The 13,327-nt window shown below is 41.9% G+C and overlaps 2 protein-coding genes across 3 annotated transcripts in view; both read left to right on the forward strand.

Moving 5' to 3' along the window:
- Positions 1–8,845, forward strand: part of LOC101862577 (ganglioside GM2 activator) — a 12,893-nt gene extending 4,048 nt beyond the window's left edge. For both annotated transcript variants that reach the window (XM_005097515.3, XM_005097516.2), the window contains exons 2-6: positions 1,432–1,660; positions 2,171–2,347; positions 3,531–3,698; positions 5,664–5,807; positions 6,648–8,845. In XM_005097515.3, coding sequence (XP_005097572.1) covers positions 1,463–1,660; positions 2,171–2,347; positions 3,531–3,698; positions 5,664–5,807 — 687 coding nt within the window. In that variant the 5' untranslated portion in view covers positions 1,432–1,462 and the 3' untranslated portion in view covers positions 6,648–8,845. The remainder of the gene's footprint in view (positions 1–1,431; positions 1,661–2,170; positions 2,348–3,530; positions 3,699–5,663; positions 5,808–6,647) is intronic.
- Positions 8,846–12,271: 3,426 nt separating this feature from the next.
- Positions 12,272–13,327, forward strand: part of LOC101862942 — a 2,492-nt gene continuing 1,436 nt past the window's right edge. The window contains exon 1 of the mRNA XM_035969568.1: positions 12,272–12,983. Coding sequence (XP_035825461.1) covers positions 12,769–12,983 — 215 coding nt within the window. The 5' untranslated portion in view covers positions 12,272–12,768. The remainder of the gene's footprint in view (positions 12,984–13,327) is intronic.

Raw genomic sequence — 13,327 nt, forward strand, 5'->3', positions numbered from 1 at the left:
CTCTCTCACTCACACACACACACACGCACACGCACACGCACACACACTACCGGGTCTGGGCGCTGAAACTTTCCGAAATCACAAAAGAGTCCCCTTCCGGGTCTGTATACTTTGTGACTTTGTTCCCGGTTACCGGGTCTGTATACACTCTCTTTTTTTTAAGGGGTGACATTTGAGTTGGTCAGTCTGTATCACATGATCCTCTGATTTGTAAAGGGATAAAACTCTTCATAACATTATCGTTGCCCTTGTGATATGTATGACCAGCTGAGCCCAGTGAAGTAAATTTTTTAGGAAAAGCAAAAAACTTGTTCAGTTTCATCACGCTGCATTCAGTGGCAGCACACTACATTTATGAAGTTCTATTGAGCTGCTTACATCCAAGATCATTCTATACTCTACTGAAACAGAGATTCATTTTTCATCCTTAACAAAGAGTAGTGTTCTTTTCACTTTACTTTGTATAATAGTGTGCCTTTCATGCGGGAGGACTTTAGGCTTGTCACATGACTTATTTTGCTTGAGAGTCATCATGAGGGTCTTTGTAGGATTGGAGTGTCTACGTACACGTTAACCGGGCACCTAGCTTCAGTATCTACGTACACGGTAACCGGCGATTGGGCACGTAGTCTCAGTGTCACGTACACGGTAACCGGGCTGTTCAGAATTGCCAAGTCTCAAGTTCAGCTACAATGTTTGGTCTCAACAGTGGTATGCATCAACTGTGGGTTATTTCTGTATTTACTGCTGATTTTTCATGTAAATGTCATAGTTTCCTCTTCATGAATATTCTGTAGTTGTTTTGACTTGCCTGCAAGTAACTCTGAGCAACAGACCATGCTTCAGGGAGTGAATACATTATTATTATTATTGCGTGCTATTAGGTTATTCATGGGTGGGTTTTTGGCGGGTGCTCTGGTGTGGTTTACTTCTTCTTTCCTATCAAACATCTATCATCCTTATCTCCCCTTCTTCTTTTTTATGTTTGTTACTCTCTTGTAACACCTCTAATCTTCTGGCGCTCATATATGACCTTATGAAGTTGGGAGCGCCGTAAAACCTCTACAAAAAAGGGTTATTCATCTAGATCTGTCTTACCTTTGCACCATCTTCCAGCGAGTTTGGCCTGCTTTTTAGGTAGTAATGACCCTGTCATCAACAGTATTGTGATAGGTTTAGTAATAAAGTGATAAAAATCTTGGCATAGAAGTAGTGGCGGTACAGCATTACAGTTGAAGATGTCTTAAATATATACAGTGTAACACAAATAGGTCGAACACAGAAAACTCGAAATCCCTGTGCCTGCTGACCCGGATTTTTTTTTTCTTCTTCTTTATCTTTGTCAGATATCCCTCGAACTACCAAAGCCGGTCCTGATGAATTCGAGCCATCCGTGTTTGTACTGTATAATGTGTTTTTCTTTTTTTTCAGCTGAAGAAGAGATCCCCACTCCTATTTGATCATGCAGTCTACAGTCCTTGCCCTGGTGCTGATGGCTACCTGCTGTGCTCATGCACTCAACATCCGGCGGCAGTTTGTCCGGCAGATGGTGGTGAAGGAAGAGATCGAGGTCGTTGAAGACGGCCAGGGCAGCTTTGCCTGGAAAGATCACGCTCTTTTCCGCTACCTCAAAGCAAACCACTCCCCCAGATTTTCACAGGTGATCTTCTGTTTGATCGCTGTGATGAGGATTTTATCTTTGTTGTTGTTTGGGTTTGATGATGACGATAAACTAACGTCTTGTGCCGACGTGGCTTTTTTCCCTGATGTGGCTTAGATAAACAGGAGTGTGCTAATGGTAAAGGAATTGAGAGGGGAGGTGTCGGGGAATAATACCTTTTGTATAGAAGAACAAGAGGATGGAGAGGGTATGGTCTTCCTTATTCCCACTGGTGGGAATTTGTGTGTGTGTTTGGGGGGGGGGGCACTGCATGTAAGTTTTTGAAGGCTCTGTCCCCCCCCCCCAACAAAACAACAACAACCCAAAGCAAAAACAGAACAAAAGACCCAAACTTTTTTAGAGGTTGCTGATAAGTTGTAATGAGGCACTTTCAGGTCTGAACAAGGTTTCTTAATTTAAACTGTCAGTGTTATCTCACCGTTTTCCCTTTGTCGTCTTGCTACTTTCAAAACGAACTGACTGATTCAATGTGTGTTTGTTCTCTTCCAGGGCGTGACGAAGGGCAAGTCAAACCTAAAGAGCTTCAAGTGGCAGGACTGCGGCACCAGCGCTGAGATCGTGAAGATCCAGGGGCTGACGGTGACTCCTGACCCCGTGGTTCTCCCCGGAGGAATCAGCGTCAAGTTCTCGGCCACCATCAACGAGACTGTGGACGCTCCTCTTAAGGTGTGGGAATAGCAAACCCTTCTTTTCACATTCCCGTTTTCTTTCTTTTCAATATTTACCTACAATTTAGCTTTGATGTAGCAAACCCTTCTTTTCACATTCCCGTTTTCCTTATATTTACCTACAATTTAGCAATAACGTAGCAAACCCGTGCATATTGAACTAATTTTCAGGTTCAGAATTTTTCTTAGAGATCATAAAATATGTTCATAACGCAGAGATTTCTGCATCCTGCTGATTTTGTTTTGTATCTCCTACACCACACCAACACCAGGCCCAATTTGAAATGATTTTGTTGTTGTTGCATATTTGATGTTACTGTAAAGAAATATTTAAATACCTCTATTCTGTTAATTTTTTACTGTCATGCATGCCATATCACCGGAATGGTATTTGTGCAGGCTGGACTGTATACCTAATTCAAACTTTTATGGCTGTTCATTTTCCCCCAAGAGTTTTCAAATTTTTAAAATATGATAGGCAGGTTTGATGTTAATTGAGTTTCTGACAAATTTGGATAGAAAAAAATTTTGTCGACTTTTTGAAATTGTTGGATTATATATATAATAAGACAATTTTTTTCCCTTTTCGTTTTTGTTTATTTATCTGTCTGATCTGTTCTTTGGCTTTCCACTAAGTTTAATCTTTCTAATCTCTGTCTTGATAACTGGCATCTGTGGTGTAGCAGTTACATGCTTTTCTATCGCACGCAGAAGACCTGAGTTCGACTCCTTGTGTGGGGAGAATTTTTATTGGGTATCTCTGTCTTTCTGCTGGGACATCGTATTCCCCTCAGCTCGGGTTGGTCCTGACAGGCAGGGTTGAAGCCAGCCTATCAAATGATCTAAATTGTGTAAATGGGGGCATATTTAAAAAAAAACGTAATAAAAAACACCCTCCAAATACATGTCTTTATGATTTTCCTATGATTTGTTTGAATTATAAGTGCATCAGCACCTGTTGCTATCTGCAAATGAGTTGAGCAAAAAGTGGGATCGCTTAGTAAAAGTACCACACACCCCTTTGCTTGAGGATAACTTTGTGTTGGTGTGCATAATGATAAAATTACGGTTTATAATTCATGTTCAATCTGTTGTTTCAAGTGAGGCAGGCTTATATATTTCTCTAGTCTGTCCCAATATTATTGCATATTATACAGCAATCCTCTCTCTTAAATCTCTAGATGCAAGTGGAACTGAAAAAACACGAAGCCTTCATTTGGATCACCATCCCGTGCATCGAAAACCTCGGTTCTTGCACGTACGACGACCTCTGTGAGACCTTGATGGGCGCCACCTGTCCACCAGAGTTTGTTAAGAACAATATCCCGTGCAAGTGCCCGTTTACCAAGGTGAGTGGTTTCACATCAGCTCATTTACCAAGGTGAGTGGTTTCACATCAGCTCATTTACCAAGGTGAGTGGTTTCACTTTAGCTCATTTACCAAGGTGAGTGGTTTCACATTAGCTCATTTACCAAGGTGAGTGGTTTCACATTAGCTCATTTACCAAGGTGAGTGGTTTCATAGAAGCTCATTTACCTAGGATGAGCTGTTTCACATCAGCTCATTTACCAAGGTGAGTGCTTTCACATCAGCTCATTTACCAAAGTGAGTGATTTCACATAAACTCATTTGCCAAGGGAGTGGTTTCACATTAGCTCATTTACCAAGGTGAGTGGTTTCATAGAAGCTCATTTACCTAGGATGAGCTGTTTCATATCAGCTCATTTACCAAGGTGAGTGATTTCACATAAACTCATTTACCAAGGTGAGTGCTTTCACATCAGCTCATTTACCAAAGTGAGTGATTTCACATAAACTCATTTACCAAGGGAGTGGTTTCACATAAGCTCATTTACCAAGGGAGTGGTTTCACATAAACTCGTTTATCAAGGATGAGCTGTTTCACATAAGCTCATTTACCAAGGTGAGTGGTTTCATAGAAGCTCGTTTACCAAGGATGAGCTGTTTCACATAAACTCATTTACCAAGGATGAGCTGTTTCACATAAGCTCATTTACCAAGGTGAGTGGTTTCACATAAGCTCATTTACCAAGGTGAGTGGTTTCACATTAGCTCATTTGTCAAGGTGAGGTTTATCGACTCATAATCATATCGGTCCTGAGATGAGTGTTGGAAAAAAAATTAAGGGATTAGCTTTGATTGCAGGCTTGCTGCCAACTGTTGGCAGTGGGGAATTTTAGAGCCATATCATCTACGCTATACCAAAACCAGGCCCAATTTGAAGTGATTTTGTTGTTGCATATTTGCTGTTACAGTTTGGTGTTCTTGGTTAGTTTTCATTGCCAAATAACACTGTAAGGAAATATGTAAATACCTCTATTCTATTAATTTCTTACTGTCATGCATGCCATATCACCAGAATGGTATTTGTGATCATAGAAGAGATTAGCAGACCCTTGCCAGTGATGTGGTGTTGTAAGCACGTGGTACTGATTTGTTATCAACAGAGGATGCACTTTATAAAAAAAGCGGACTGTTTTAAGGGCACCGGGTTAAATGATTCAATGTGGCGTCGGTGGCCTAGTGGTTAGGCTCTCGGACTCGCAACCGTAAGGTCGTGGGTTCGAATCCCGTCAAGGTCCCGACGTTGTGTCCTTGGGAAAGGCACTTTACACGAATTTTCCTCACTTCACCCAGGTGGGAATGGGTACCCGGCTATAGACAGCGAAAGATCTTGTCAGTTTGTTAGTGTTTGAGCGCTTAATCGGCTGCTTGCACTGTATGCTTCCCGGGAAACTGAGAATGTTTCGGAGTGTCCTATGGTCTGCTGGGGTAATAATATAGTGTAAAGCGCATAGAGCCTGCTGCTGAGCGGGGATATGCGCTATATAAATGCTATCTATTATTATTATTATTATTATGATACAAGCCTCCTGACTCTAGGAATGGTTGTACAAAATTGTTAAGGTAAGCGTAATAATGAGGGAGCTGGCTGTGTTGTAGTGTCAGCCCCTCGCACCATGTGACACTGTGACATCATGAACAAGCCAATGAGGTCACCTGCACATGCGGCTGATGTCAGCATCACCAGCTCAGCTTGCTTTCTCATTTATGGCATGATCACAACCGAACAGTGACTGCGTAAGTGAGCAGTAAATAATGAAATGTTGCGACATACCACCAGTAAAAAAAACTCTGCCCACCCCACCAATAAACCGATACAACACGTGGATTGTTTGTTCGTGGACATTAAAAATTAGTGCTTTTTAAAAATTCTCTAGTAAAATATTTTGCGATCAGAACTCTCAATATTAACTCGTGCTTCATGTGTGTGTCATTTTGTGTCTTACAGGGCTCTTACTCTCTCCCGACCACCACGTTTCAAGTGGACACCAATCAGGTGCCATCTGGCGACTACCACGCTCAGATCCACTTATTCTACGGCACCAAGCCCGTCTACTGTCTTGATGCCTATGCCACGATAGATTCAAACTAGGTAAGGGTTGTTGTTTTTTAATCTTTTTTTTTTTTTCCTGTTTTGAAATTTAGTGTTTGGAATTTTGGCGTTAACTTTGGGTAAGTAGTTGTATTTTTAAAAGCATATTCATTGGGTTTTGACGAATTTTTTCTAAATGCTGGCTTCATTTTTGTAAGGCTCAGACGAGGACAAGTAGAACAGAGTGAGAGGTAATAACGGTCTGAATCTCCGCTCGTTATCACAAATATTTGGCTATACAGACCCCTGTATACAAGACTTGTCACCAAATTGCCTTAGTCAGACTTATGTCGAAATGGTTGCCTTCCTTATGTAAATCTCTCCCCTTTTATTCTTGGTATGTTAATTTCTAGTAACACCTTTAATCTTTGGCACTTACATGAACTATTTTTGTTACAAGTGCTGTAAAACATTAACTAAAACTAAGTCGAACTGCTATTTTGATAAGCGGCATTGGCTGCTATTGTCGCACATGGACTATATACCCCGCCCCCCTCCAAAGATTTTTATGTCTCCTTCAAGCCTCTGGTGACAGTATTTCCAACCAACCCCCTTCCAAACCCCCCTTCCCTAGATCTATATTTGAGCTAGAAATTGTCTTCTTCATTGCTGTGGTGACCAGTGCATGCCCAGGTTTTTGGGAGTCAAGGAAAAAAAGTCTAAACTAAAGGAAGTAATAATGACATCATTCTTTGTAGACATAAGTGTGCAGAGTTTAAGCATATTATAGTGACATGTTCTAAGCAAGCTTTTGAACCCATCCAAGCCCTGTGTGTGCTTAGATAAGAATGGGAGCTGTAGGTGTGTCAGTATATTAATTATTAATTTTCTACTTTTCAGATTATTTGGGGGCGTTTTTCTGGCAGAGCTTGCAACAACATTGAGGATGAAGTAGGGAGAACCATCTTATTACGATTGATCAACATTCCCAGTTTTGAACATCCAACTTCTTATGATTGCCATGTTACCCTTTATGCAAAATTTCCACTGAGATGCTTTTGTTTGTTTCTCCAAAAACTAGCTAGCATGCGAACAGGCTACCCCCCCCCCAAAAAAAGGTCAACTCTTGTTGAAGTCCAGCCCGTTTTGTGCAGGAATGTTTGTGTTTGTGTTTAAATAGCCCTGAGCGTAACACGTCCCCCGTCATCTCACTGAAATCTGTCTAGCTATACTGTATACTATTGGCCAGTGAAGGAGGAGGCACTCTCAACTCTCTCCATTTTTTAACCTTATTTTTGAGGTAAGAAATAACGTTTGTTTAAAAAAAAAACCCAAAATAAACCAGTGATCTGCTTTACCTCACAGTATTTGAAATTCTTGATTTTTTAAAATAAATAATAAAGAAGTGTGATTTTGTATCATGTAACCTGCAATGTTGGGTCCTTTTTTACTCTGTCCTGGAAATAGCTCTCATCAGCCCAGAATTTTCAATACTAACACATTTTAAAATTTTAATTTCTTTCTTTTTTTTTTCCTTTTCATTTTTAAGTTAATTATATCTAACAAAACCTGTGAGTTTTCAGTCATATCTTGCAGATTGCACTTTTTTTCCCTTCTTATTCCTTTACAGAATTATTTTCGTGTCAAAGAATGTGTGAACTGAATGGCATGTCTCTTCTTGAGGCAGTGCAGAGAGCTGCTGACTGCTGGCTAGTGAGAATGCTGTACCTCAACTTTTTAACTTCTTTCTGTATGCAATAACAATTGGCATGTTTACAGATCTGAATGACACATTTTTATCTGTTCTGTCATCACCACCTCTTTCTTTATGTTTATTGCTTCACTTTCTTTTGATGTACCTATAGTCTGCTCATAAATGTATAAACACTATTCTGTCCCCGTGGTTTTATGCCCAAAAAAGTTATGAAATTTTGCAATCCGATCCCAAAAATGTGAAATTATGCAGTTCTGTTAATTTTAACATAGAATGATAAAAGAAAATAATCAGAAATTATGCACACAAAAAAAAGATGAAATTTGGCTAAATTATGCAGGGTGCATAAAACCATGGGGCAGACTATTGCAATAGATGTCAGGACTTTAGGCTTTGAACAGTATAGCAGTCTCTGCACTTAATCACAGTGATCTCTTCACTGGGCACCACAAAAAAAAAGTGGGTAAAAGTATCTCTCAAAAATGTGGTGAAAGTCGAACAAGTGGTTGCTGAGAATTCTTGCTTCAAATGTTTGCACAATTGTGTGGACGAACTATTGAGAAATTTGTGTGTGTGACTATGCAGAGAAAGAAAGGACTCTTTGCAGTTTGCTGTTGCTGTCACTTTGAGAGTTTGTCATGATCCAGTGAGAAGACTCAAACTCAAATGGTCACAACATTGGAATGGATCTGTAAAAACTTTGTGCTTGTCCCGACAAATTGATGTCATGTAGTTGAAGCTACTGGAACATCGCTTTACTTCAAATGTTCTGAAAGGCATAGATACATGTGTGAATGTTTTGTGTACCCTGAAGGCTTTTGGTAAAGCTCGTCCACCCTGAAGGCTTTTGGTAAAGCTCGTCCACCCTGAAGGCTTTTGGTAAAGCTCGTCCACCCTGAAGGCTTTTGGTAAAGCTCGTCCACCCTGAAGGCTTTTGGTAAAGCTCGTCCACCCTGAAGGCTTTTGGTAAAGCTCGTCCAATTTCCTCATGAAAAGTTGTGTGTACAGGTGTAATCATTTGTTTTTCTAGATAGATTTTGATTTGGGTAAGTGTGCAAGTTGAAGCAGGAAAGAAGTGGGGGGGGGGGAAGGCTTTTTGTCTGTCTTGTAATATCTGCTCTGTAGAGATATTCAAAACATATTTAGTGCATTTTAGATGAAGTACACGTGTACCTCTCAAAGTGATTATCTAGCTCAAAGATTTATAATGTGGTAAATCTTACAACTGATATTCTTTGAATTTGTCGCGCAGAACTGAATGCCTTCAACTTCATATTTCATGTCCATGAGACTTTTGTCATACATTCTTTGCTTTGTAATTCTGTATAGTTTCTTTGAACTATTGTTTAATAAAGAAAAAAGTTTACTTTTTTATAAATTTAAATGTGCTGTTCTTTCTTGAATTTGGAATAAGAATTTTGAGTCTTGTGTTCAACTATTTTTTACACCTTTGGCTTTTACTGTCCTTTGTGGGAGGGATGATGCAGAAGGATAGTCTATTATAAAAGATGTGATCTTACGAAGATGTACCCTTTACAACTTGTTGAGAGAGTGGTTGGGGGGGGTGCTCTGGTGTGGTTTGCTCCTTCTTTCCTTTCAAACATCTATCGTCCTCATCTTGTCTATCGTCCTCATCTCGCTTCCTTCTCTTTTTTGTGCATGTTACTCTTTTGTAACAGTAACACATCTAATCTCCGGCACTTATATGACCGTATTGTGTTGCAAGTGCCCTAAAACTCTTACTGAAACAAAAACAGCTTGTTGAGAAGGTTTCCGATACCAATTTGTCACTGGTGTCTGTGGTGTAGAGGTTAGGGGCTTTGCTGCCACATGCAGGAGACCCGAGTTTGATTCTCGAGTGGGGTGAAAATTTTTGTCGTGTATCTTTTAGTCTTTTTCTTCTGCTGGGATGTTTCCCTGTCAGCCCGGGCTGGCCCTGATCTATATAGGGATACAGAGTTTTGGTTTTTAGTTTTAGTAGAAATTTTACGGCGCTCGCAACTACGTAAGGTCATATGAGCACCAAAATGTTTTGGCGATTGGTTTCTCTTGTGGGGGAGAACACTCTACTCTACCTCATCCTCTACTCTTTGTTTAAACTTAGATGGGTGGGTGGTTGGCGGGTGGTGCTCTGGTGTGGTTTGCTCCTTTTTTCCCATCAAATATTTATCGTCCTGATCTCTCCTCCTTCTTTTTTGTGTTTGTTACTCTCTTGTAACACCTCCAATCTTCGGCACTTATTTTTGTATGACCTTATTGTGTTGCAAGTGCCATTAAACTCTTACTAAAACTATTTTTTAAAAAAAGACTTCGATAGGATGCATCCCACAGAGACTGGGTAGACTGTACATTTACTTTCTTTAGCCCAGGATAACAAAGAGGAATCTTGACTTTAGCAGTGGGTGGTTGGCGTGTGCTCTGGTATGGTTTGCTTCTTCTTTCCTATCAAACATCTATCGTCTTTATCTCCCCTTTTTCTTTTTTATGTTCGTTACTCTCTTGTAACACCTCTAATCTTCTGGCGCTCATGACCTTATGCAGTTGCGAGCGCCGTAAAACCTCAAAGAAAACTAAACTGACTTTAGCAGGTACTGCCAGACAGAGCAGCCTATCTCCAGAATAGTCCGATTTGTGCCCATACAGGGTGGAGGACACTGCTGAGCCCGCTCAAACTGAACTCTAAATTAAATTAAACTGTCCCCGTGGTTTTAGGCACCCTGCATAATTTAGCAAAATTAGATCATTTTTTGCATAATTTCTTTTCATATTATTTTCCGTAACCATTCTTTGTTAAAATTAACAGAATCGCATAAATTCACATTTTTAGGATCAGTTTGCATAAGTGAGATTGTATTTTGCATAACACTGCGGGGACAGATCAACCACGGCACTGCCTGCCAGCCTATCAGCCTCCTCATTGCCCTTCACTTCACTTCAGAGTGCCCGGGACAGAATATCCACGTGATGGCTCTAAGTGATGAGTGTTGTATTGGGTTCATCCATTCACTCCGAAGCAGCCCTTTCTCAACCCTTCGCAGGATGCTCTGGGAGTCTGTGACAATGATGAGATGGGTAGTTCTTGGTCTTGTATTTTGAAGCCAGCCAAGCGTTCTTATTACGGCCTCAATCTCCATTTTCATGCTTGAGTTTGTTCTTTTCAAGGCCCCTGACATGCTTTGATGAACCTGTTTGACGAACGAAGTTTGTTCCCAGTGTACACTACGAAAGCCCCACCCACTTCTCTCTCTCTCTCTCTCTCTCTCTCTCTCTCTCTCTCTCTCTCTCTCTCTCCCTGACCGATCCATCCCTGTAGATCACTGGGTCCTCTGGCTTGGAATGCTCCTCAATTAACGGTCATATGTCATTGTCGTTAATGACAGCAGCACATTCCCGTCTTCCACGACCCATAGTGATGAGAACCTTGGCCAGGCTTCTGCAATCGGGGTTCAGTTCAAACCATTCCTTTCCACAGAATATTTCATCGATGCCACAAACTGCCCTCAATGAGTCTTCAGTTTCTCCCATCCATGATCTTCCCGCTTTGATCCTGTTTCCCTTGATGCTGATTAGGTTGTCTGGAAAAGGGTGCCTCGGGTCTCCCAAAACATTCAAGTACAGCTTTGCCTGTGCCACCTTATGCCTCACTCTGATGCTGGCCAGGTAGAGGATGTATCTCATACAGACAACATGGGTGTCCTTTGTGCAACCCAAGACAGCCCTCATAGCTGCATTCTGTACTCTCTCCAACCTGTCTATCTGAGTCTTGGACAGGGAGAGGATGCCCAGACCATAGTCTATGGTTGACAGAACAACCAGCTGCATTAGGAGTAACAGAACTCTCTGTTTAATTTCCGCTAAACAGACAGCACTAAAGACAAAACTGCGACCAAGACAATAAATAAAGCAATACCCTTTTATTGGGAGAAAAATATTGGGTGGCCCTAAAAAGGGCCAGTGGTTATAAAAAAAATAAAAGAGGCGACAAAATCACCTCTCTGTCCAACGTGAGATAAATTGGCGACTTTCCTCCCAAAACCTTCAAGTTCCAGCGGAAGCTTTGGTTCGAGCAGGCTTCCGGTATCCCAGCTCCTGTTTCCGGTTCCGCCGGGCGAGTCTCGGAGCCGCCGTGGGGTTGGGCGCGCGAGGGTCCGCTCTGGTGCGACCTCTCTTCAGCGCCTTGTTGTTCTCCTCGGCCGTACTCCCCGGCAGGAAGATCCGGAGAATGTCCAGCCCGCCCCTGCCCAACGCCTTGGCTGCTCTCACAAACAACCAATCGGAGCTGTCGCTCTTCACGACTGCTCCCCTACGGCGGCGGGCAGGAGGCCGTTCTGGATCGCCCGAGTTCGAGTTGGACCCACGGCGCATCGCGGCGCTCTTCTTCACTTTCGCTTTGGGATTTTGCTGCGGGAGCGCCTTCCCTTTCCGGCGGCCGAGCGTTCCGGCAACGAGCTGTTTGCTACGAGTTCGCGCAGCTCTCACGGTTTCTCTGCGTGCGACGCCAAGTTGCTTCCTTCTGTAGCGGGTTCTTGGCCTGAGTCTCATGCTGGAGGAAAAGTGGCCCGGTCGGAGAGCGGTTGAGTTCTCCCCAGCCGGAGGCATTTCGCTGGCGCGACACTTCTTTCCAAGTTTGTACGGACCTCCGGGAGACACAGAGCGACGCCACACGGGAGCTGTGTTGTGCACTGTATAGGCCTATAGGTCTACACAGTAGGCCTAGGCTAGCACACTTTTGTCAGGATTAGTAAGAGTTTCACGCCACTTGCAACACAATAAAGCTGAAGATTAGAGGCGTTGCAAGGGCTGTAAAACTCTTTTATTATAAAGAAACAAAAAAGTACAATGTAAAACCCCTGTGTCCTCCAACAGTGTGACTGTGCGTGGTGGGCAGACGCTCTGATGATATCGTTGGTGTTACCTCCTTCCTTTCCTTGTTCCTACCAAACATCTATCGTTCTTATCTCTGCTGTTTTTCTTTTGTGGTAGTAAATTGTAGGTTGCTACTCTCTCGGTGCACTTCTTCTAATCTTCGAAACTTATACGTTACACGACAAAATTTGTTGCAAATGCCGTAAAACTCTTTCTTAAACTATACTATATAAAACATCGTGTCTGGGTGTTTTACATATTTACAAGTCAGAAAAAAGCGTCTTCTAAATTTTTCAAGACTCACCATGAGATCTTGAAACATCTAATCAACTGAACACACACCACAAGACCCGATCCCTGCACCTAAACGCACCACGCCTGTCCGGAATTAAACAATAGAACAAACTACTCTGATCCTCCTCACCTAGCCTACCACTCCACATGGCTTTCCCAAGTCCCACAAAACCCGATATAATCAATTTCTCTCGTCCTCCTCCCTTGGGTAAGAACGGAAAAGGCATCTTCTCTCGTCACGTAGATGGCAAAAATGAGGTGAGAGGGGAGGAGGAGAGGAAGAAAATCGGTGCAGATGTTCTGCTTGGAATGGTAGAAGGAGCTCTTAGGAGAATGGAGAGGGAACATGGTTCCACCTTGCAGGTCTGTTAGACGAGTTCTTGGTTCTTCTGACTTCTCTAAGTTCTAATTATTATATAGGCCTTTCCACGATGATCCATGAAAAACAAAATTGCAGTGACACATGTAACGCGGATATGGTGGCCCCGCCCCCTGAAGAAAATTCTAAAGTCATTTTCAAGATACAGTATTTATATAATTGCATTGGAAAAAGGTTGATATGTTCTGAAACTCAAACATTTTCACGGCAGATTTCTCCAAAACTATACTGAGCAGGTAGAACTTTAACATTCTGAGTAGGCATATTAATAACTATAGAATAATAGAAGCAAAATTAAATCTGTTCAATGCTTACTTTACCCCCCCC

This window comes from Aplysia californica, unplaced genomic scaffold, assembly GCF_000002075.1.
Source record: "Aplysia californica isolate F4 #8 unplaced genomic scaffold, AplCal3.0 scaffold00156, whole genome shotgun sequence".
In the NCBI taxonomy this organism is placed as follows: domain Eukaryota; kingdom Metazoa; phylum Mollusca; class Gastropoda; order Aplysiida; family Aplysiidae; genus Aplysia; species Aplysia californica.